Below are 24,435 nucleotides of genomic sequence, written 5' to 3' on the forward strand. Positions count from 1 at the left end.
GTATAGCGCAGCTGTTGTTGCTCCCTCAAATACTAACAAAGCAGCAAAAAGAGAAAAAAGAGGAGATGTTGGATTCGACTCTTCAGATGTTTATTGGGTACGGTCTATAGGAGCCCAACGACCTGAGCTCACCCTGACCATTGGTGGGAGAAATTTTCAGGGTCTCCTGGACACTGGGGCTGACGTCTCAGTTCTAACTGCAGACCAATGGCCTAGGGCGTGGCCTAAACAATCAACAATGACACAAGGAATAGGTCAAAGCCAAAGCACTGAACAAAGTAGTGATATGTTATTTTGGAAAGATGCCGAGGGTCATCAGGGTAGATTCCAGCCGTACATCGTGCCGGGGCTGCCGGTCAGTCTGTGGGGCCGAGATGTTATGAAAAAAATGAGGGTGTATTTATATAGTCCTAGTGAACAGGTCACCCACCGAATGTTTGAACAAGGGCTTTTACCTAATCAAGGCTTGAGAACTAAAGGTCAGGGGATACAGGAGCCTTTAATGCCGATCCAACGACCTCCAAAAACAGGCTTAGGGTGTTTTTAAAGGAGGCCACTGATCAACCTGTACTCCATGCGGATCCCATTACTTGGAAAAGTGAGGAACCTGTGTGGGTGGATCGGTGGCCTCTCACCGAGGAAAAAATTACAGCTGCTGAGCAGTTAGTACAGGAACAGCTCGATAGCGGACATGTAGCTCCTTCTAATTCTCCTTGGAACTCTCCTATCTTTGTCATTAAGAAAAAATCGGGGAAATGGAGATTATTACAAGATCTTAGAAAAGTCAATCAGACCATGGAAGTAATGGGAGCCTTGCAACCAGGATTGCCTATGCCATCAGCTTTGCCTAGAAATACTTATAAAATCATTGTAGATTTAAAGGATTGTTTTTATACTATTCCACTTGCTCCTGAAGATTGTAAACGATTTGCTTTTAGCGTACCCTCAACAAATTTTAAGGAGCCTATGAAGAGATATCATTGGAAAGTATTGCCTCAGGGTATGGCTAATAGTCCTACTTTGTGTCAGAAATTTGTAGCTCAGGCAGTAAATAAAATTAGGCAAATATATCCCCAAATCTATATTGTTCATTATATGGATGATATGCTTTTAGCTCATGGACAAGAAGGCCTCTTATTAACAGCCTATGCTCATTTACAACAAGCTTTGAGGGATCAAGGATTAGTGATTGCACCGGAAAAGGTTCAGACTGAGCCGCCATATTCCTATTTAGGACATAAGTTATATCCCAAATCTATATTACCTCAGAAGGTTCAAATTAGGAAAGACAATTTACACACTTTGAATGATTTTCAGAAATTGTTAGGAGATATTAATCGGCTTAGACCATATTTAAAAATCTCCACCAGAGAATTGAAACCTTTATTCGATATCCTCTGGGGAGATTCTGATCGTACATCTGTTAGAAAATTAACTGAAGAAGGTCAGATGGTCTTGTGTGAGGTAGAACAAGCTATAGAATGACAGCAAGTTCAATATATAGGTTATGCTCGAGGATGGGCTGCCTATGTTCTGGCGACAGCACATGCTCCCACTGCCGTTTTATGGCAAGAGGGTCCTTTGCTTTGGTTGCATTTGCCTGTTTCTCCAGCCAGAGTGTTAACTCCCTATTATGAATCTGTGGCGTGCCTAGTTCATATGGTGCGGGAAGAATCTCGAAAATATTTTGGAGCAGAGCCTTCCTTAATTGGAGTCCCGTTTACCAAACAACAGCTAGATTGGCTATTCCAAAATGTGGGCCTGTGGGCCATTGCTTTTGCACATTACCCTGGATGTACAGATAACCATATCCCCAAGGATAAATTATTGCAATTTGTTAATATTCATGCTTTAGTGTTTCCCAAGATTATGAAACAGGAACCCATAAAAAATGCTCACGTGGTTTTCACTGATGGGTCTTCCAATGGTACTGCAGCATATGTTATTCAGGGAAAGCCACAGATTGTTCATACAGCCCCTGCCTCTGCTCAGATTGTTGAGCTTCGCGCCGTCGCCACGGTATTTGAAGTTTTGGCCCATTATTCTTTTAATTTGTATACAGATAGTCATTGTATTGTTAAAGCTTTACAGGTGCTTAAAACAGTTGCTTATATTGATGCTGCCAATAATCAAATACAGGAGCTCTTTGCTCAGATACAACGGCGCATACATGCCCGGACCTGTCCTTGTTATGTGGGTCACATTAGGGCTCATTCTGGGCTTCCCGGACCCCTGGCAAAGGGAAATGATCTTGCGGATCAGGATACATGGCTAGTAGCTTTCAGTCAATTGGAATTAGCTCAGCAGTCTCACACTCTACATCATCAAAATAGCCACAGCTTAAGGAAGCAATTCCATATAACTCGAGAAGCTGCTCGACAAATAGTTAAGCAATATTCTGCCTGTCCTATACATCATTCTGTCCCTCATTATGGGGTAAATCCCCGCGGCCTTAAACCTAATCAGTTATGGCAAATGGATGTTACCCATATTGCTGAATATGGAAAACAGAAATATATACATGTAAGTATTGATACCTTTTTGGGATTTATTATGGCCACCGCCCAAACTAGAGAAGCTACAAAGCATGTGATAGCCCATGATTTAACATGCTTTGCCACAACTGGGGTCCCTGTCGTTCTTAAAACTGATAATGGCACGGGATATACTAGTAAAGCTTTTCAAATCTTTTGTAAACAGATGGGTATCGCCCATAAGACAGGTATTCCTTATAACCCACAAGGCCAAGGGATTGTGGAAAGAGCCCATGGTGCTCTAAAAAATCAATTGCAAAAAATAAAAAAGGGGGAGTTATACCCTTTATCCCCACAGAATTATTTACATCATGCTCTCTTCATCCTGAACTTTCTGATTGTGGATGCTTATGGATTGACTGCAGCAGAACGGCCGTGGCATCCTAAAACTAAATCATCATATGCTCAAGTGAGGTAGAAAGATACCCTCACGGGTGTATGGAGTGGCCCCGGCCCGGTATTGATATGGGGACGAGGGCATGTTTGTGTTTTCCCGCAGGACGCTGAAGGTGCCAGGTGGCTTCCTGAAAGATTGGTCCGTTTTGCGGGAAATTCTCCTGCCCCTTAGGATGATCCTGACAACTGTCCTGCTGATAAATCTAATGGTGATGCTTAATGAGAAGGTTTATTGGGCTTATGTACCTGATCCACCTGTTGTACATCCAACGAGCTGAAAAAATGGAGAAGTAATGGTATGGGTGAACAATACCAGGCTGTTGGATGACCCGGTGGCACCTGACAAGAATGAGGTCCGATTGTTCAACTACACGGGATCAGAAACCGGAACCCCCATATGTTTCTTCAAAATCAACAGAACTGATTGTATAAGACTGAGCGCTCGCACCCTGGCAGGAAGGCAGGTAGATCAGTGCAAAGGCGGGATCACTGGAGTCCATCTACATCTACCTGTGGGTATAGAGGCCACTGGTGTAGTGCCTCCAACTTTTAATGCTCCAGTGGGACTGTTCCGTAGAAGAGATGTGTGGCAGATGCCCCTGTGAGATATAATATTACTGGACTTGATACTTATGTTTTGGACTGGTCTGAAAATTCTTGTCATCCCAAAAGAAATGTCACTGCATATGTCATGTGCTCTTAGGTATTGCTTGTAGGAAATATTAGTGTTCAGAAAGATTATGATTATTATAATGTAATTTACTTCAATTGTCAAATAAGCAATTGTGTCACCCGAACAGAAAATCAGACAATGGTTTTGCAAATGTGTTCTTAGATTTGGATATTATAGATCTCCAAAATGCAGAACCCCTAAAATTTGATGCAGCCCAGGCTGCACAGGATTTTATCGAACAAATTAGAAAAGTTCTGCCATCTACATCTGCACTTACGCGGTAACTCATTTCCATAGTAATTATTGGAGGAGGGCTGCCTCTTAGATGCATGATCCGGTGCTACTACAGATGTTTATGCATTCTTTAATGAGGATGGCTGGAAGTATTCATGGTCTACAATTACATGCTACACCACCTAAACCCATGGTGTAATTCCCTGCAGAGGCTGGTAGTCAATGACGGGTAAGAGGAATACAGGAAATCACCAACCTAAGACAGAGCAAGAGTACGGTGACGCTCTTGACTCCATGACGGGTAAGGGATTTCTTTATATTCCTCACCTGAGACAGGCACAGCCTATCTGCGTGATCAAGGGACCTTGATCATAATATATAAAACGGGGAGATGTGGAGAGCAGTGTTAGCCATAGAGGCTCCGTGTTAAATCTTACCCTCCATTGTATAGAGGAAGGAGGCTATGTTCCGAGGAACCGCGTCCTTGTCCAATTAGATGTTTACCTTCAGAAATTATCCTGGAACATGACGAACATTTTGTAAACCTGAGAAACAAGAAAGCCCATGAGGGTGGGGAATTTCCAAAGAACTAGAGAACAAGGAAGCAGGTGTCTTTGATAAGGGTCATGATTAATAACCAAACTCACCTGTGAAAAAAAGGGGCGGAGAATAAAAAAGCTCGGCGGCAGTCTCTCTGGGGGGCTCCCGACTCTGTCTCTGCATCTTTCTTCATCCTCCCCCATTCAGGTGCTGTTCGACAAGTGACGGCTGGCTCCGTCACCTTATGCACTGTGAGCAGGGGAGCAGGCACCGCGCTTCATGTGCCAGTCAGTCCTGTCTGGGTCCCCTCTAGGCCCCCACTATCCACCAGGCCCTGGCTGCCCTGGACCAGGAGCTGAGCAGCCTGCAAGGGGCCTGGCAGGAGTACCAGGTGCAGTTGCAGCAAGCAATGGAGCTACAGGTTGGTCCCAACCCCGGACCCCACCCGGCCCCACCTTTGGGGCCTGTGCAACCTGAGTAGCCCCAGGCCAAGCCAAAGCCAGAGGCTGCCGTGCCGAGGCTTCTCACCCCCACCACAGATAAGGCCTGCTGTAGACTTCTGCGGTGGAGCCAGGCCCCTGGGTTTGTGGTGACTGGCTCCTCTGCTGACTTTCCTCTCACCTCCTCTCTTCTCACCAGCTGTTCCTGAGCTCTGTGGAGAGGGCAGAACTTGAGCTCTGCAGTGAGGAAGCCTCCCTGGCCAGCGAGGGGTTGCGGGTAGGTGTCCGTCAGGAGCAGGGGGTGCACAAGGCAGCCTGAGAGGTAAAATCACGACTGGCAGGACTGCCCGAGCCTGGCAGACCAGGATTCCCCACTCCAGCAGAGCTGTCCCCAAGCAGTTCCTTCCCCGATGGTCCTGAGTGCCTCTCAGGGGCCGGGGTAGCTTCTCTTCATACCCACTGACATACCCACCCCACAACAGATGAGTGTGGCCCTTGGAGACTCAGTAAATACTTAGGGGTCCGTGTCATCCCACTGGCTCCAGAGAAGAGGGTGGAAAAGCCCTTCCTGCCCTGGAGCCTGGCCCGACCCTCACCCACACCATCCCCCGGCCGGGAATTGCTGTCCAGAAGCAGCCTCAAGGGGCTTGAGGGTGACTTTGGGTGGGACACAGCTCTGTGGAGGAGGCTGAGCAGGATGGCTGGACACTCAGACTCCTGCAGGAACCCTTGGCCGAGGTGAGGAGCTCCTGGGGAAGCACAAGGGGCTTGAGAGGTGCCTGGAAGCACAGGTGGAAAAAACTCAGGGCACTGGAGGCCACAGCCCGCAGCCTGTACCGGGGCAGACACACTGAGGCCCAGAAGGCCCTGGCCAGGTGCCAGGCCGTGCTCCTGAGGTGCCCATGGCTCCTGGGTGGTGAGTGGGCCTCCCGACTCTCCCATCCTGCCCTTCTACCTCCTGGTCCAGGCTTACTAGCCTCTCCCAAACACAGAGGTTGGATACCAGGGTCCCCCTACAACACAGGGAAACTCACTTCCTTAAAGGGGAGTTTGACGAAGAATCACACAGTAGGAAAATAAGAGGAAATCTGAGCTGATGGATCAGAAGAAGGCAGGAGAGCACAGTGGTTAGTGTAGGCCCTCCAGGGTCAGGACATCCTGCATTCTCCACTGCCCACTAATGGCGGAACCTGAAGCAGACTCCTCCCTGGCTTGGCTAAGACTCTAAGCTACAGAGAGGGGCTAACAACAGCATCTGAGGCCTGCAGCATCTCAGCCAGTTCCTGGCCACAGGGTAGACTACAGACCTCTGCCGCTCCTTTAACTGAGGCTTGGCTACAGACCTGCCAGGCTTGTGACACCAGGAGCCACCTTTCCCCACCTGAAGCTCATCTGCCTCTGCTGCACCTCTAGCTTTTAGATCCAGGCAGACACAGCCAGGAGCCAGATCTCAGACTGGCAGGGGCCATCCTTGCAGAGTGCCTGCCAGCACTCACAGGTGGTGTGGCTCCCTGTGCTGGTGCCCTGGCAGGGGCTGGGCCACCCTGTCCATCCTTGCAGGTGGCCCTCACTTGAGTACTCAGGGGTCTTTGAGTAGACAAACGGCAAAAGTGGTTCCTGCCAGCCTCTGGATCCTGGCTCCACTCCCAAGACTATCTTTCTAGAATCCCAGAGAGACCACTTCCTCAGTGTTTGAGCACATCCTGCCACCAGCTGGGAGGCTGAACACACTGGGGCCCTGCCTGCCTTTGAATGCTCTGCTCTGCTGACATCTATCTGCCCATCCATTTGGGAAAGGCCGGGTGCAGGCAGGCTCTTCCCCAGGGCTGGCTGCGTGGTTATGTTGTAGTGTCCAGGCCAGGGCAACTCTCCTCCCCCGCTGCTCTCCCAGGATCAGAGCGCAGAACCCAGGGGAAGCATCTTGGGCGTTGAGTGTGGCCACCCTGCTCAGGTAGGACACCCAGGCCGGACTCCTGCACTCCCCGATACATGGCTATTCTCTTCAGCCCAGAGTCCTGGGACTCAGCTTGCCCCGTAGGGCTGTGGGGAAATCCCCATCTTGGAGACCCTTGGGAAGCAGGGAGCCCTAAGATCCGCTGGTTTTGGGTGCAAAGCCAGGCCACAAGGCTCCCTTTCCCCGAGACTCAAGGGCTGCCCCCTCCCAGGGGCTCACGCCATCTCAGCCCTGCCCTCTGCAATGGGAGGCTCTGAGTGATAGCCCCAGGCCTTTTCTGCTCCCGCCAGCCTCAAGTCGTTGGCTTCCCCTTGGGCATTGCTGGGGAACTTGGCTGGCCTTCTCTGCCTAGGTCCCATGCCATCCTCACTTTCTGGGCCCCCTTCTCTCTTCCCTCTCCAGGACAGAATTTGCAGGACAGCCCAGCCTCCTGCCATTTTCCCCCTGCTCCCCGACTGCAGGTTGTAGGGGGTACATGTCCCAAGGCTTGGAGCGCTCGCAGGCTGAAGCAAAGAAACAGGGTTCTTTCCAGGGTCCTCAGCCTCCTGTAGATCCTGACATCACCTCCCTCCGCTTCCCCTGCATGCAATGCGGCTTCAGACTGTGCAGAGAAGGGGCACCCGGTACTGGAGGTAGGCGAGGCATGCTCACACCCTCCAGGCAGGAGCCCAGATGTCATGGCCTGGCTGTCACCTACTGGGCAGCAGCCAGGGACGGCTGTCTCTCTGCCACAGTCACCCATTCATTCCTACCAGGCCCACAGGGCCCAGCTTAGGATTCGAGTGACACGTGGTAAAGGAAGAGGCCTTGTCCTAGGCAAGTAGCCTCTAGGGTACCAGGATAGCCATTTCTGCTGCCCTGAGACCCCTACACGGCCAGCAAGATGCAGCAAGCTGGGTCATGAAAATCAAGGAAACTGTCTCCCGTTCACCCCACAACTGTGGTCGTCCTGTGGCTGCCTGCCAGCTCCTAGCTCTCCCCACACTTTGGCTGAGTGGGGTCTCCGGGGGAGGGTGCCCAGCCCTGACTGAAGGCCTCCCTGTTCCCTCAGCAGGCCAGACCTTGAAACAACCCTCAAGGCCACACCAAAGCTCGGAAACGAAAGGCAAGACTCACTGTAGGGGACCAGTTGACAGCTACAGGTACAAGGGCTGTCAGATGGGCCCCGCCATGTCAACAGCCTGCTAGCGAGGCCACTGTCACTGATGTTTAGTTCATCCAATCACAAGGCTGGCTGTCCTTTCCATGAGACAGAAGCAGCCTTCTGACCAGCTGAGCCAGACAGGGCAGGGTCACAGTAGGTGACCAAGCAGATGCCCTGCTCTCTGATGGACTTGCCATGTCAGGTGCCCAGGGAGATGGATTGCTTTGCTTTTTAACCAAGAGCCTGGAATAACAGACAACCTTGGACAGTGCCTCCCATTTGCAAGTGCGTTTATAATGTAAAGTGCTCTGTTTCACTCTGTACACATGGCCACTTTATCCTCATGACCCCCCGATGCCTTCACAAGGCCTCTGAGCACTGCTTGTCCGGGGAAGGCAGCTCCAGTCCACTCCATGGGGTCCTTGGCTCTGGTCGCAGCCATGAAGAGCTAGGCCGCTCACTCCCAGCCTCCTGCAGGGCCTCAGCCTGGACCCTGTGCCAGGGTTGCTGGTGGCCACCTCTAGATAGCTCTCTGGACATCAAAGCCTCCAGTGGTTCCAGGACGCATGATGTCCCAGTCCAGACTCGGAACCACATGGAAAAGGGCAGCTGAGGCCCAGCCCGGGCTCTCACTGGGGCCTCCGCAGCTGCCGCCGCTGCACAGCCTGGCGCAGGGCCTCCAGCAGCTGCTGCCGGTTGTTGCAGATGTTGTAATGCGTCAGGTGCAGTAGCCTGTCTGTGTCCTCAGGACTGTAGGTCACCTTGGAGTAGTGGTATGGGGAGCTGGTAGAAGACAGTTCCACCTCCCCAGCCGCCTGCTCCTCAGGTGTCCGCTGCACCCCTGCAGAGAGAAACAGCCTGGGTAAGGGGGGACTGCACTGGGGAAGGGGTCTGGGCCACCACAGAGAGGTAGGGGTAGAAATGGGGTGGTGGCGGCAGCCATGGCTCACCAGGGGCCGAGTGCTCCCGGAAGGAGTTGTTGACCAGAGGGAAGTGGAGCACGGCAGGGGCTTCAGGCTGGGTAGGGTCGCAGAAGGTGTGGCACTCCTGAGGGTGGCTCTGCTCCTCCAGGCTGGGTGAAATGGGAGGGAAGGGAATCCCCTGCTCCTGGCAGAAGCGGCCCAGGAGCTGTAGCTGCTGCAGGGCCGGCAGAGGGGGCATTAGCAGGAGGCCCAGGGCACGAGGACCAGACTGGAGACCCACAAAGACACACAGGGCCTAGTGCTTGCAGGACGAGGTGGAGATTGCAGTGGACCCCATGGGCAGGCCCACATGACAAAGGCTGGGACCTGACAGTGCTTCCCATGTGGCCCTCAGCCTGGGAAAGTTGCGGGGGGTGTGTGTGTGTGTGCAAAGGCCTCTCCCTGGAGCAACACGGAAACCCAGCAGCAGGACCCACAGGGCTCAGGCACGGCAAAGAGGAGCCCAGCCCAAAACGCAGATGAAGACCTCCCCAGCTGCTCAGCACCACAGCTCCTGAGCCAGGGAAGGTCCCCCAGTCGGAAGTCACAGGATTCAGCACTCCATTCTACACAGTGTCACTGTCACACAACCTAAGGAAAGCTGCACCGAACACCAATGGGCCAAGGAGAGGCCGAGGCTGCCCACCACCTCCCATGCCTGCCCCAAGCCCCAGGTCCCATCTGTCCTGCAGGAGCTCCTCTGTGCCCTCCTGACCTGGAAGGCTCCCTGGAGGTTGTAGTCCAGCGACAGGATGAGGTCCACATCCCGGGTGGGCTGCAGGAGGGGCAGGCAGCTGGTGTTGATGAGGTAGCCGACGTCCAGCAGGCAAAGGTGAGGCTCCATGGGTGTCAGCTGGTTGGGGCGCCCATCCAGTTTGGTAGCTGCAAAGGTTTGGGGATGGAGTCAGGGAAGCAGCAATTGTCATGACGCTGCAGAACACACGCCGAGACCCACTCTTCTGCGGGAAGGAGACTCCTCCCCCCGCCCTGCTCTACTGCACCCCATGCGCTGCAGGGCCAGCACAGACAGAGAGCCAAGGCCTCGAAGAGCATGGTGCCTGCAAAGGGAGGGACGCTGCAGAGCGAGGACTGAGGCAGAGAGGCCGAGACCTTTCCAGGCAGAGAAGTGGGGATGGTGGAAGTAGTCCTTGTGGAAATGCAGGCCACGGAGAAAGTTGTGGGTCGCCTGGACAAGTGGGCGCCTGCTGAGAAGGCTGCTGAAGAACTCGGCGATCTGGCCAGCTGCCGGGGGCGGCTCTTCCGTCTTTGAATGGGGAACCTGCTCCTTGTCTGCACAGGAAAGAGAGTGTTGGGGAAATGGCATCCACGGGCCCTTACCCTCTGTGGTGACCCTGGAGGGGAACAGTTGAGGCCCCTTGAGCCACTGCCCTCAGTGGGGTGGCCAAGCACTTACCCAGGTTGGCCCGGTCCTGGGCCCAGCGGTCCCAGAACTGGGTAGGGTCTGAGGACCAGTACAAGCTGTCCCGGAGACTGGCTGCGTACAGGTTGCTCCAGATACCTGAGGGAGGCCGTGAGAAGTGTCCCCGCCCCCTCACCTGACCGCTGCAGGTGGCCCAGGCCAGCCCAGGCCTCTCTCAGTGGCTGAGCCACACAGGCCAAGGGCACCTTCACCTCCCCACTCCAGCCTGCTCTCCAGCCTCCCAGGCACCCTCACCTTCCAGGAAGCAGATGCGGGATTCCGGGAGCCGTTTCACCAGCCGGCCCATGAAGAACTCGGAGCCGAAAAGCTCAGCGGGGATGAAGGCCCCGTACTTGGGGAGGCCGACCTCGTAGGGGGAGAACTCGACCCACTCTGTGAGGAGAGCACACGTCTCAGCCTGGGCTGCCCACAAAGCCACAGCAAGCCTTGCTTGGGCAGCCCTGGGAGCAGGAGGCCCAGACCCCCTTGCTGGGACTTGAAGCACGGAGCCTAATGCCCTTGCCTTTGTCCCAAAGGCCTGAGGAGCCCTCAGTCTTGGGAGCTGGCCCAGGAGAGGTGGGTATGAGATTGGCCTCCCCTCACCCCACAAGAGCAAGCATCTGCCTTCTGGGGCCACTCGCCTCCAAACTCAAAGGTGGTCAGGCTCTGCTCCTTGGTGTTGAGGGCACAGTAGATGGGCAGAGGGTTCTGGCCACGAGTCAGGGCCCCCCGCTGGTCTGAGAGCCTGTGGTTGTGGGGCTGAGGGAAGAGTATCAGAAACCCAGCGTGCAGCTTCCTGGTGTCTGAGCCTTTGCCACCCACCCCCTGGGATGGGACAGGCCCCACGCACACACCTCATCATGCAGCAGTGCCTCATTGACGAGGGCCCACAGATCGGTGAAGCAGGTGGGGTGGCCTAGGCGGGTGCGCTCAGCCAGCTCCTGCTGGTACTGCCACAGTTTGCTAGGAGCCAGCACGCCCAGCTTGCTCTTGGTCACCTGTGTCTTCAGCAACTCGGTGGGCCCTGCCAGGTCCTTCTGAGACCACTCTGGGTCCTCGTAGAGGTTGGCCAAGGCCCTGGGAACAGCCAAAGCAAGGGCAGGGGCCTTGTCACAAAAGAGCGCATTTGGGCTTCACCTGTTAGGCTTTCTCTTTTGGGCCAAGAGGCAACTCTGGCGGCAGCACCTGCAAGGGTCCTCTGGGGCTTCTTCCTCATCAAGTCTGTTGCCCAGCCCTCCTGGTTTGTTCGAGGCCCGTGGGGTTCAGGTGCCTTATCACCCATGCTCCCTCCCACCCAGACCCAGCAACCACCCAGTGGCTCCAGTACTGAACCTGCCACCATCTCACCAGGTGGAGCCTGAGGCCCCTGTGATGTAGGAGACACAGTCCAGGAGGCCCAGCTCCTTCAGACCAGCCAGCTGTCCGTACAGGGATGTCATTGCCCGGCTCCCACCGCCTGTGGCCATAATGGCTACTACTGGGACCTGGAAAAGAGGGCAGCCCGGCTCAGGCACCCAAGGGATGGGGAGGGCCATGCCCCTCAAAAAGGAGATGGTATTCAACTGCCATGCAGCTCCCCCCAGATGCGATCCCCCTTCTCCCTCCTCCACTCCAGATTTCATCAGGGCCTGGGACCAGCACTGAGTCAGTCGTGCTAGGAGGACCTGGCCGGGAACAGCCTCCTGAGGGCCAGGCTTCTCTAGGCACAAGGGCCCCAGGACAAAAGGCACTTGCCCCCACCCCAAAGGCCTGAAGAACTCTGGTAGGGTCAGTGTCTGGGACCTGGCCCAGGACGGGTGGGTGTGAGATCCGCCTCCCACACAGCCTGGTTACCTTCACATCGTAGGAGTGGAGGTCCTACTCTGACAAGCAGGCCTTAGCACTTCCAGGCCTGCCCCAGGGAGTCTAGAGCCACTTCAAGCATCTTGATAGCCCTATCCCTGCCTGCACTGAACTCCTCCCCTGACAGGTGGCCCAAGCTGACCATGGGACCTCCTGGGACCCCAGGCCAAGAGACTGTTCTCAACCAGAGGTCTGCCTCACACACCAGTCACACTGGGCCCGGTCCCAAACCTGGGCCAGGGTGAGGACCAGGAAACACAGGTATGAAAGCTGGGCCATGAGGGGCGCTCCCTTGTGTGAGCTCTAGATGCCTTGTACAGCTCTCCACACGAGCAATCCCAGCAACATCACTGACAGGAAGTGGAGCCACCTGGCAGTGGGAGGCAGCCATCACCTCAAACTGGCACTGGCTCTGGGCCACTTGTAGAACAGCCAGTTCCAGCGTTTAGCCCTGGGCCCATGCAAACCCAGAGTGACCTTACCCAGCCCTGCCCAGACCCGACCCAGGCCCCAGACCTCATCCTCCTGCAGGTCTCTGTCCAGCTGCAGGGCCTGCTTCAGGGCCTTGGCCACCACCTGTTTCCTCCTGCTCAGGAAGGCCTGCTCCTTGGTGCAGGGCCCACTGCCCAGCCGCACAGTCAGCTCCCTTGGGCTGGGGGATGAGAAGCACCTTGGACACTGCCCCTGGTGCCCCCAGAGATCAGGGAGCTGAGTCTGCCTCCCTGCCAGCTGCTGCCCGCTCCCCTCCTCTCCCTTGCCCTGCGACTTTGCTGTGTGACGCCTGAGAAGCGTGAGGGGAAAGGAAGCCCGGCCCATAGTCCACAGCAGGGGAAACGGCAAAGTAGACCCTCTGGGCCTCGGAATGTGGGGATGGAAGAAGCCATGCTGGTGCCTGGCACAGGGACCTGACACTGCGAATCACACCTTAGTCTCTTTCTTGCCCACCAACTTTAGAAACCATGACAGAGAAACCAGGACAGGTGGCCCCTTCTCCGTGTGGGGAGAAGCTGCTCTCCCAAGACAGGGAGGACTAGCGGGTGGCCCCTCTTAGAAGGGCACTCACGGTCCATCTATACTGCCTCTCCCCAGGAGGACACAGCTCCCCTTCCCCTTGCCATTTGTGCCCCAAGGCTGGTCCTGTTCTCATCTCCCCCGTTTATACAGCCAAGCATTTACCCAGGGCTTCCCAACTGCTGGGCGCTAGGCTGAGCCCACTGCTCTGACTAGAGTAGAAATGCCCAGTGCCAACGCTAAGAAAAGGACCTGCTCCACCTGTGAGCCAAGCCCTGCAGCCCCGGAGGGTAACTCGCCAGGACCCGGGCCAGCCGCCTGCCCCAGTCCTGCCTGGCTGCCTCCCCATGGCATCCCTGTCTCCCTGCCAGGCCTCTTACCCTTCTTCTTTCTTCAGTTCCACCCTCAGCATGGGTTCCTGGAACCATAAATGCTGCCGTCACAAAGGGTGGCTGCCTCCAGCTAACTCTGGTCCTCCCACCTAGTCCCTGTGCACCCTGACCTGGCCCCTTACAGCCCAGATTTCCAGACAGCTCCCCAGGGCCTCCCCTCCGGCCAAGGCCTTCAAGGCCAGGGACAGCCCTGTCTGTGCAACCAGCTGTCCTCCTCTAGACACCAGTACCTGGGATGTGGGGAAGACCAGCCTCACCAGCTGGCCAGAAGGCAGGGCCTGCAGCGGCACCTTTAGTTGCTCTTGGGGGTCATCCTGCAGGGGGACAAAGAGTGAACACCCAGGAGTCTTCACCCTTCTTCTCTTAGCAAGGACCCCACCAGTTCCTCCCGGCAGTGAGAGGGGAGCCACAGGGAGAGGAGCAGGGCCAGCACCCCCACCCCACCCAGGACAGTGGCCCGGGGTGACCAGAGGCCAGGCGGAGGAGGTAGAGGGAAGAGGATGTGAAGCCTGGCTCCCCAGGGCAGGCACATTACCTTCAGGTGAATATTCAGCTCTTGCTCCCAGGAGCCCAGGCAGTGGAAGCAGAAAGAGCCAGTGCCCACAGAGGCCTCCTGTGGACCCTCACAGGCCCCCGGGACCACAAGCTGAACTTTGCTTTCTGACCCTAGAAACAAGAACCAAAGCAGAGGCCAGGACTGCATCTCTGCCCAGGGTCCCTCACTGAGCTAGAAGGTCCTTTCTTCTCCTCTCTCCCTCGGAAATGAAGCTCCAGCCCTTACAGGCCCCACCACAGCCCCTGCAGACACGAGGGGAAGGAAGCCCAGGTCCTGCATGAACTTACCCCCAACCCACACTCCTGCCCATGGGAAAAGAAGGCAGCTAGTGCAAGGTCCCTTCCGCGTCCCCTCAGGAAGGAGGAGGACAAGGAATGAGCAGAGGGCTGTTGCAGTAGGGATGGACTCACCTTCCCGGTGCCCCATTTCTTCCAGCTGAATGTGCACGCGGGAGAGCTCCCGGGCCTGGGTTGGGAAGAGCCCCTCAGACACCAGTGCACCCCCCCTGCACCCTGTCCCCACCCCTGGCCTGAGTCACCAAGCACTGCTGGGCTGGTTCTCCTCTGAGGAGCAGCCACTCGGGACCCCAGCCCCCAGAGGGCCGCTCCTGACTCACCACCAGGATGCCATTGCTAACCAGATGCTCTGCACAGTCTGTCCTGGAAAGAGCCCCAGTGACCCCAGTAAGGGCCCAGGTCCTCCCCCAGCCCCCAGCCCAAAGCCTGGACCCTCCTCCTCCACCAGGGAGGGCACCCAAACTAAGGACCCCACTCCTGCCCAGACTCACAGGCTCTGCAGTCGAAATTCCACTTCCAGACGCATCTCACCCTGGAGAGAAAGAGGAGTTAGTCAGTGGAAAGGATTGTGTGCGTGTGCATGTGTGCATGTGTGCATTCCAACCCAGACCCTAGCTGGGGCTGTGAGGCTGCAGTGGCCAGGAGGGCCACTCTCCCTCTTCAGGTTGCTGTCCACATTCCTTGAGCTGCTCCGAGGAAGCTCTCTTCTGGCACACCTATAATCCCAGCACTCAGGAGGTTGAGGCAAGAGGACCACAAGTTCAAGGCCAGTTTTGGGACACATAGTGAGACTCTGTCTCAACCCCCTCCCCTAAAAATAGAATAGAAAGCTATCCTTTGGCTCTTCTAGAAGCCAAGGAAGAAGACTCAGGACAGGATGCTCCTTGGTTACAATTTGCTCCCAACCGGCAGAAGCCTGGGCCGTGTACTGGAGAAGAGGGGCCCGCCTTGCCTCAGTGCTCAGGGAGAAGCTCTGGCGCTGGAACTCCCCGGCTCGCAGGGTCCCTGTGTCAAACAACACTGACAACACCGGGTCATCCTTGGTCCACAGGTCTTGGTCAAAGACTGTCAGTTCCAGGACATTCTGGAAGGGACCAAAGTGAGATGTCTCCAAAGAGGAGGAGTGAATGGGAAAGTGAGCAGGGGAGGGGCCAGGGTACTAGGACAGGACAGGTGACCATGGTCCACAGGGAGCGAGAGCAGGGCCAGCATGATGCTTGGGCCACCTTGAGTTGGGTGTGGATTCGGAAGCGAAAGGTCTGGTTCCAGACCGGGTTTCTGCTGTTCTTGACAGTGCGCGTCTGCAGTCTGTGGCTGGAGGCGGTGGGCAGCCACAGAGTCACGTAGCAGTCAGAGGGGCTCACTGCAAGGAGGAGGATCGAGTGCTCATAATGGCAGAGAGCCTCCTGAGCCCTGCCACTCGGGCCCACTTCTCCCATAACCTGCACACCATGTCCACCAGGCTGGACCCACTACTTCCTGCCCCCACAACTGCTCCCATCCCTTCCCCAACACCGCTCTGCTGTCACCCGCTGCAGTGGCCTCCCGCCCATTGTGCACGGCCCAGGGGTACAGCATACTCACTCAGGTCCTTGGAGGGCAGGCCATGGGCCTGCAAGACACGCACAAGGAGGAGGCAGGTCCCAGAGACCTTTGCCTGCAGAGGGGAAAAGGATTAGGTCTGCTGTAGGCAGATGGGCTCACAGCAGAGACTGGGTTGATCCTTTGAGGCCAAATCCTGAACCAAAGATTCAGGCCCACTCAGGCCCAGGTCCATCCTTCACGCCATCAGAGTCCCGGGCCAACAGGAGACACAGCCATGCTACCTGTCTACACTGACGCAGGGCTGTGCCCAGCTCTGCGCCAGGGCCCTACGTACATTCACTCACTAGCCACACCAGAGCCCTGTGCAGGGCCACATGATGAGCAAGCCCAGAAGGAAACTGAAGCAGAGGAGCAGCCATCTGCTTGAGATCTAGTTGGGACTGGCCAGCTCCAATTTATGCCAACACCTGGCTGCTTCTATTTCCCTCAGCCTTTCCACCCCACACCCCAGCTAAGCAACTTTGGCACTGGTCGTGGGTAGCAGGGCATATAAGCTATCAGGGGAGGGGAAGGGGCCTGTCAGGGTCTTGGGCACCTTGTGACCTGTCCCTGTGCTGTCTCCTTCCTGGAGACCCACTCTTTGTACAGCAGGAACAGTAGCCAGCACCCTCCAGGTTCTATGATGGCCTCTAAAGAGCTCCCTCCACACCCACTCCCTGGTTCTGGGGATGTGTACGCCGGCCAGTGTGCTAGGGCCAGAAAAGCCTGTGTTGACGGGTCCTTCCTGCTGGTCTCCATCCCTGCCTCTGTAAGGCACCATCTGATCCAGTCCAGAGAGCTTCCGGGGCAGGGGCTGAGCTGGGGAAGCTCATTGCCTATAGCAGCCCCAGGGTTCTCACACCCCAAGCAAGTGAGTCAGGAGAAGCATCAAGCAGCCACTTCCCTCTGGATTCTGGGATGGGAGCCTCTGAGTTCCTGGGCCCATTGCCAGGGCAGAAAGTCCCTCAGCCCAGATCCCTGCCTCAGCGCACTGCCCTGGTCCCACTGTCCACAAGCACCCTCTCTGTACCTAGAGACCACAGCTCCTCTAACAAACAGCAGAAACCAGGCGCAGGATGGGGGCCAAGTTCAAAGTTCAAAGTTGGCTAAAAGTCGCTCGCTGGCAGAGACCTCTGCAATGCCAGGGAGGCCTGGGTCATGCACTGGAGAAGTGGGGCCTGTGCCAGACGCCCTCCATGGTGGGGCCCAGTGCCCTGTGAGGCCTTACCAGAGCCATGAGGCTGAGTCCTCAGGAGCAGGAATGATGGAGCAGTGGCCACACGAGCACCGACTACTGGCTTTTAAACTGGAGCCGGGTGTCCCGGCTGGCTGGAGCTCCTCCCTAGTTCCGCCCAGCTGCCGCCTCCACTCCACCCAAGTCCATGCCCACTGAGAACTGCCACCCGTCCTGGAAACCAGGCACCTTAAGCCTATACTGGAGCCCTGACACACTCACGCTGCCAGCCTCAGATCCCCGACATCCCAGATGCCCACCCGGGGCCTGCTCCAACCAGCCCTGCCTGGGAGGAGAAGGCACCAGGAGAGCATGCTGTCAGGGCTGAGCTGAAGGAAACCAGAGCCTGCGGCCCAGAGCAGCGATAAACTGAGGAGCCAACTGCCCCAAATCAGCCAGGCCTCTCGCAACCTCCTGGTACCAGTATGACAGGAATGCCCAGTCTCAATTGGAGCCCTACAGGCCCCAGCCCAACCTGGCAGGGAAGTGGCTCTGCCCTGTCAGCAGCCCTTCAAAGGCATGTCTGGGTCTAGGCTGCCTCCACCCTTGGGGCGGTGTGGCCGGAAACAAACCTTAGGGTTGTCACTCAGAGCCAGGATCTCTTCCTACTCTTCAGAAGAGGTGAAGGAAGCCTCCTCCTTCCTCAGGGGGACAGCTCCAGGAGGAACAGGACTTCTGAGCCTTTGTCTGTACCTGCTATAGGGTAAACAGGTCCACCCCAGAGCACCAGACCCCATCAGCTGCCCAAGAACTGAGAAAGGAAAGCAAACCAGGGCAGAGCCAGCAATGGCGCCGGGGCCCTGAGCCAGGGAGGCTTCAGTCAGGGCATCACAAGAAAGCAGGCCAACTGCCTGCCCCAGGGAGGGGCAGCAGACAGCTCCCCAGGTCTGCATCTGGCCTGTACCCCCATCAGGATCACCCAGAGATGTTTACCTGAACCTTCACACTCTCGCCAGGCCACAGAAAGCAACAGTGACAGTGAGGATGAGAACAAGTGAATTACAGATACTTTTATTGACCACGTCCTCGGCTGGCCATGCTGGCCTCCCAGATACCATCTCCATCCCCACAACAGCCCTGAGGTGGACCATTATTATCTCTGCTTTGGGCCCAGGACACCAGTGCCAACAGGAGGTGATGCGCCCAAGGTCACAGCGTGAGTGACTGCTGCACGCAGTCCCCACTCCTCCTCAACTATGTGGCAACTTCCTGGCGCCCTCACTCAGACCTGCCCAGCTCCTCCTGACTGCATCCCAAGCCTTGCTGGTCCTGGGCCAGCAACAACGAGTACTCAAACCCTAGGTTATCTCTGCAGTTGACCAGGCCAGGAGGGACTCCCTTTCTTCTGCGCTGTCCTTGGTAGTGTCCACAGGGCACCATCAGTTGAGGCCTGCAGCCTTCGTGAGGGAGTCAAGCAGCTGGAAGTAACTGTACTTGAGATCATACTCCATGTCATACCAGAAGTTCACTGTGAAGGGAACAGGGACCTGAATGTGAGGGTCCCTGTACAGCCCCCAACCTTCCCCAGATGCCCTGCTGGCCTTGGCCAGGACTGCCCCAGGCACATCTCACCAGCTATGCAACCATGGGACTGCTGGACATGGTGGAACCACAGAGCTGGCAGGTAGAGCAGCTCGCCAGCCTGCACTGTGCAGCGCAGAGCCTGGGCCTGGCTGTAACTCGGGTACCGGGCTAGGTCTGGAGCCAGGGGGTCCAGGGGGATCCAGGGCACCTAGGACACAGCAGATGCCAGGAGGGAACAGGCCCCAAGGCCCAGGCCCTCCAGCCCTATCTCTTCCAAAGGTGAATACCATGGACCCCCATCTGCTCTGCACTCCAAGATCCCAGAGTTAACATCTTCTGAGCAAGGTGCTACCTCCCCAGATCCTCCTGCCTATCCCTCAGGGCCCTTTTGCCTCCCTAGGAACAGGACAGACACCTTCTCCATGGCTTCTTCATCCACCACCTTAAAGGTGCCCTCTTCAGTCAGCTGGTAGCTTGCTGGTGTGTACATCTCTGAAGACCGAGAGAGAAGAGTATGGGGACTCTTGCCAGCCTTGCCAGCTCTGCCCCATCCCAGCAGGCCCATCTGTTCCCTGGGTGCAGGGCCAGAGGGCTGGGAGTTCTGGTGCAGTTTAGATCTGTAGCTGTGCCTCAAGCCTGGGCATCAGCCTGCCCAGGGCTCTTGCTGCCCTCCCCCACTACAGGCTGCCACCACCACAGCCTCTCTTTAGGCCACATCCCTACCATAGGGGATGAAGGGCCGGTCACTGGGCGGATGTAACAGGAAGTGCTTCTCTCCAGACACCACACAATACAGGTTCTCATAGTGGTCCTTGTGCACTGTGAACACAGGTAAGGCAGGGAGCAGCATGCATATGTGGGGGACAAATCACCTCACTCTCAGCCTTGTATCCCAAGACTACTATGACAAAAGGGTCAGCTGGCTCAAGAAGGTGCCAAGGACTCAGGTGTGCACCACAGAACCTAGCCCACCGGGACTGGGCCCTGGTCAGACCCCAGCTCACCTCCACCATGAGGGCAGGTAGAGCCAACAGGCTTCTAGATTCCTTGACCGAGCTGGCCTTCAAAGAGCCTTCTAGGGACCTAGAAGAAATGGTCCACCCTACTCCCAATACCATGAGTACCCCCTCAGCTGTCAGGGCAGACCCTCTGTAGTGTCCACATCCCAGAATCCCAAAGGAAGTCAGAGAGATCTGCCAACCTAACTGCCATTCCATCAACCTTCCATGCGAGCATCATCTTCCCTCCCTCTACCCTGATGGCTCCTCCCTACCTGTGATCCCCAAACCTACAAGATGTCACTGCAGCTGCCTCCCCAAGCCAGAAGTTCACAGCATCAGGTATCTTTCCTGTGGGGAAGAGGGGACAGGTCAGGAAGGCCCCACACGGGGTGCTCGGCAAGAACCAGGCAAGAGTGAAGGAATCCAAGGAGTCAGGGAAAAGAAGAAGAAGGAGGGAGCGCCTCCCCTGAGGTGAAAGAAGAGCAACAAGCTTCAGTTGTGTCTATTATTAAGTCCAGGCCAGAGGCAGGCAGGGGGCAACCCCTGACTTCAGAGGACTCAACCAAAAGCAAAGTGAGAGAACAAGCAAGCAGGCTGAGCCCCTCCCCACATCATCCCTGCCAGCCTGGCACCAGAGACCACCCCACGCCCCGCCCCTCCCTGTGCCACCTGACGCACCCAACGCCTCGGAAGCCCAAGGCACATGGGGCTCCAGGTCGGACAGCAGCTGGGACAGCTCAGTGGCCAAGTTGGAGCACTGCTTTTGCACGTAGAGGACTCCTGGGTGCTGGGCCTGGCCCTCCAGCACATCCAGCACATGGCTCAGGGGCAGGTGGCGCTCCGCGGGCATCACAAAGCGGTCCCCTCGCACCACGTCTGCATAACCGTCTGGAGTCACAGCCACACTCACCTCCGTGGAGCCCACAGTGGCTCTGGAGGAACAGACGCAAGGCTCAGGTCCAGTTGCCAGGAACCACCGCGTACCCAGCACCCCAGGGAAGCACCCACCTTAAGTAGGGGAAGGACCACTTCTGAAGAGCTGGCCAGTGCTGCAGGGCATTTCGGATGATGCAGGGCCTGTTGGGGCACACCCAGTCCCGGAAGAAGCAGAGTGGAGTGGGGGGTTGGTCCAGGTAGGGCACAGCAGGAGGCATGGTGAGCTCTGAGACAGGGAGTAGGGGCTGAAGGCAGCAGCACCATCTGTTCCACTACTGTGTAAGAGACACCCTTCCTGGGAAGGCTGTCCTGTGTCACTGGGTAATGCCCGCTGGCTGACCCAGGGACCCTGGAGAGAGACAGCACAAGGCCCACACAGCTACAGAGATGGCCCGGGGCTGCTGCTCAGCCCATAACCCAAACTCGCCACGAGGCCATGTTAGGCCCCGCCCAGTGGACCCTCAGCCTTGCCACCCGGGAGGGGCCAATCCCCCAGCTTCTCTTAGGCAGGGAAGCTGGGGGGGAGGCCCAGAGTGACCTCCATGGGCTGGTCTGGAGCAGGCATGGGGCGAAGCTCGGGAAGGCTCCAAAAGTGATGGCGATGTGGGCAGCAAGGGGTGACCCCATCACTACCTCAAGAAGCTTGTAACTCACCTGGGGAGACAGGCTGTCAGGTGAAGACACTGGAGGAGACGTGTCTCACCATTCTCAGGCCCTGGGGGCTGCAGGGGATGCGTGCAGCTTAGGTAGCAGGTCTCTGGTGGACCTGTGTCAGCCTTAATTAAAGCCTCTCCTTTTGGACTCACCCTTCTCTCTGCTCCCATCATTTTACTGTCTCAGTCCGGTTGATTCTCCCAAAGCCACCTCTCTTTGCCTGCTCTGGGCCTGCTGCTTTTAGTCGTCACTTAAACGTCACATAGGTAAGGCTGCCTTCCCTGACCACTCTTGAAACTGCAACTGCCCCTACTCAGTCCTCCCGTCCCTTCCCTACTTCTCTGCTTTATCAGCATCTGACGCACTATACATTCCACGTGTATTTCCATCTCCCTCTCCAGAATGACAGCTCCACTGATGCAGCTCTAGTACCTGGCAGGTCATAGGCACACAGGTAATACATGCTTACAGTTCAATGTGTCTCTGACATCTAGCTGGATGGTTGCTGCAGTGGACTAACTAGTCTTTCTGGCTTAACTCGTCTCTCAGAGCACCATCATCTGGCCCCAGTCGTCTGTCAATACAATCTCATCTTGTCACAAGCCTAGTAAAGAATCCTTTGATGTGCTGGGTATGGTGGTGTGTGCCTGCAATCCCAGATACTTAGGAGGATGAGGCAGGAGGATAGCAAGTTTGAGGGCAGCTGGGGCAACTTAATAAGACTCTGTCTCAAAATAAAATTTTTTAAAAGGGGTGGGGATGTAGTTAACCACGTGTAGGGCTCTGGGTTCAGTTCCCAAGGCCACCCCGACACACACTTTGATGGATTACCAGTTTTCCTTACAGAAGACAGATTGGTTGGCAGGCACTCAAAGTGCTTCACAAGCAAGCAAAACCTACTTGTCTAGTATAATTTGATCCAGTTTCATGCCTACCCCTCACCATACACGCTGTACTATTTCATTCCTACAGTTGACGAAGATTAGAAAGCCTCTCCCCCGGTTTTTACAAGGGGGCACGACTTTGCTCTGTTACATTCACCTCCAGGTCTGCTGAAAGGCCTTGGCCCCAGTCAGTGCTCATTGCAACCTGCTCCTGGGCCCCACACACTCATCTCACCACTGACATCGACCTCCCAGGGCCACTTCCCCAAACCAGTCACCCTCACCTTGGAGTTACCCCAAAACGAACATCTTTATATCAGAAATTGGAACCAAGTAGGAAGACCCTGGTGTGCCCAGGAAAAGGAAAAGAACTGGCATTCGTGCTTGCTTCCCTCGCTAGGGACAAGATGGATCCTGCCAGGTAGACCTGGGAGGGTGGGAGGAAATGCCAGGTCATCAAAGTAGTCACCTCCAGAGAGGTGTGATGGCATTCAGTATGTCTTCCTGTTGTGCCTATTGGGATTGGGAGCAGGGGCAGCTCTGGGATTCTCAAATTACATAGAAGCTGTCGTATTTTATTCTTTGGATTTCCTGAAGTTGTTTCAGCTTTATTTGCTCACCATTTCCTTTAGAGAAGGACTACTTTTCTCTCCTAGTGCTTCAAAGTAAGAGAATTTGAAAAGGGATCCAATCAAGTCACCTAATAATTCTTCTGCTAAGAATTTAACCAACAAAAATGCCCATGTGCACAAAGAATCTACTTCAGGCACGCTGGCTTCATTTCACTAAGCACACAAGGCATACTGCTACCTAGAATGTGCTAGCCCACCCCTCTCTTCTAACCTACGACTTCCCTATGACTTGCTTTTAGTGTGCCGATGGTTGTCTTCCTCTTCACTGAGAACATAATCTCCGTGAACTTGTTCTGTCTGTTCAGTGATGTACTCCAAATACACTGAACAGAGCCTGGCTCACAGAGTTTCTTTAAAAAATTTGTTAGGGCTGGGGATTTAGCTCAGTGGTTCCAGCGCCTACAAGGCAGGCGCAAGGTCCCGAGTTTGATCCCCAATACCAAAAAAAAAAAAATTTGTTAAAATACTGAAATATTCATTGTAGCATTACTGAAAGCACGAGACTGGAAACGACCTACATGCCTATCTCTATGGGCAGATACAGCCCTGCTCCACAGGTGTGAAAAGACCCAGGTGAACAGATGTGGAATGACCTCCAGGAGGCACGGTGAGGAAAAATGTGCTTAGCCGGCAACCGGTTACAGTACACCAAGAGGGGTACAGACTCACGTGTGCATGGACAAAGAAGTCTTCTTGGAAGCCTGCAAAGCGGGTAAGGGGCGGCAGGAAAGCTGTTTGTGGTAGTACTTGGGAGTGAACTCAGGGCCTGGCACCCCAGTTCCCCCTCTATATACAGTGAAAGCTTACATACATGACATACATATCTGCCTGCGTTGCTTCACGGTAAGAAACCACATGAAAGAAGGTACATCCAGCATGGTAGCGCACCCCTGTGGTCCCAGCACTTTGGGAGGCCAAGGCAGGAAGGCCACAAGACAAAGCCCAGCCTGGTCAACTTAGCAACTTGGAGACCTTGTCTAAAGATAAAAAGGCCGGGGATGTAGTTCAGTGCAAAGGCCTGGGGTTCCATCCCTAGTATACCGCAAAATAAATAAATGCTCTAAGTAATAAGTACTATTTTTTTTAAAAGAGCCTTCTATAGAACTGCCACCAAGCTCTGCCCAGGTTTATTCAGCACGGGGGGCTAACCTGGGGAACCCAGAGGGCACCAGGAAAGCCATAAAACCGCACTGGGCCTTGATAATAAAGCGAATCACCACCCCGGAAGCCACGGCAGCGGCGGCGGCCCGCGTCTGCTGCAGGCGCCGCGGACGAGCCCTGCCCTCAGAGGACGGCGCAGGCGCACGAGCTCCGCGCTCGCGGTGCCCACTGCCCCCCTGGAACTGGCCTCTAGGCGCCCCAGGGCCCCTCCCACGTGGATCACACTCGGACGCCGATACAGAACCCACTCACGCCGCGCCTCAGCCGGAAACTCTCGTAACGCTCTTCGCACGGCGTCCAAAGCCCCCGCCGCCATGACGCCTACGCCACGTGACCCCGTCCCGCGTCGGCTCCCGGCCCCGCCCCGGACGCACAGCCCGGCCCTCCGAAGTCCCCACGGCCTCGGCTCGAGTTGCGCCCCAGGTCCCACT

General features: G+C 55.8%; 1 protein-coding gene across 3 annotated transcripts; it reads right to left on the reverse strand.

Annotated features, from left to right (window-relative positions):
• Positions 1-8,188: 8,188 nt before the first annotated feature.
• Jmjd7 (jumonji domain containing 7) lies at positions 8,189-24,376 on the reverse strand. Of its 3 annotated transcripts, XM_087207442.1 has the most exons (25): positions 24,257-24,376; positions 20,746-20,899; positions 20,416-20,669; positions 20,029-20,085; positions 19,460-19,555; positions 19,152-19,228; positions 15,979-16,051; positions 15,621-15,757; positions 15,347-15,478; positions 14,886-14,926; positions 14,715-14,757; positions 14,509-14,563; positions 14,078-14,208; positions 13,773-13,856; positions 13,531-13,568; positions 12,656-12,791; positions 11,645-11,781; positions 11,152-11,374; positions 10,939-11,056; positions 10,553-10,690; positions 10,292-10,396; positions 9,988-10,167; positions 9,593-9,759; positions 8,866-9,052; positions 8,189-8,756 (listed from the first exon to the last, which is right to left on the reverse strand). In XM_087207442.1, the coding sequence occupies exons 1-25, from the start codon at positions 24,318-24,320 to the stop codon at positions 8,545-8,547; spliced, it is 3,039 nt and encodes a 1,012-aa protein (XP_087063568.1). In that variant the 5' UTR covers positions 24,321-24,376; the 3' UTR covers positions 8,189-8,544. The 3 variants fall into 3 exon arrangements, with proteins under 3 accessions (XP_087063568.1, XP_021097464.1, XP_004861691.1); XM_021241805.2 differs by lacking the exons at positions 19,152-19,228; positions 19,460-19,555; positions 20,029-20,085; ... (1 more) ...; positions 20,746-20,899; positions 24,257-24,376 and adding an exon at positions 17,207-17,756; XM_004861634.4 differs by lacking the exons at positions 8,189-8,756; positions 8,866-9,052; positions 9,593-9,759; ... (14 more) ...; positions 15,621-15,757; positions 15,979-16,051 and adding exons at positions 18,208-18,680; positions 18,785-18,944.
• Positions 24,377-24,435: the final 59 nt, after the last annotated feature.

This window comes from Heterocephalus glaber, unplaced genomic scaffold (genome assembly GCF_053883595.1).
Source record: "Heterocephalus glaber isolate CG9 unplaced genomic scaffold, H.glaber_assembly_v1.0 deba00000809, whole genome shotgun sequence".
Classification (NCBI taxonomy): Eukaryota; Metazoa; Chordata; class Mammalia; order Rodentia; family Bathyergidae; genus Heterocephalus; species Heterocephalus glaber.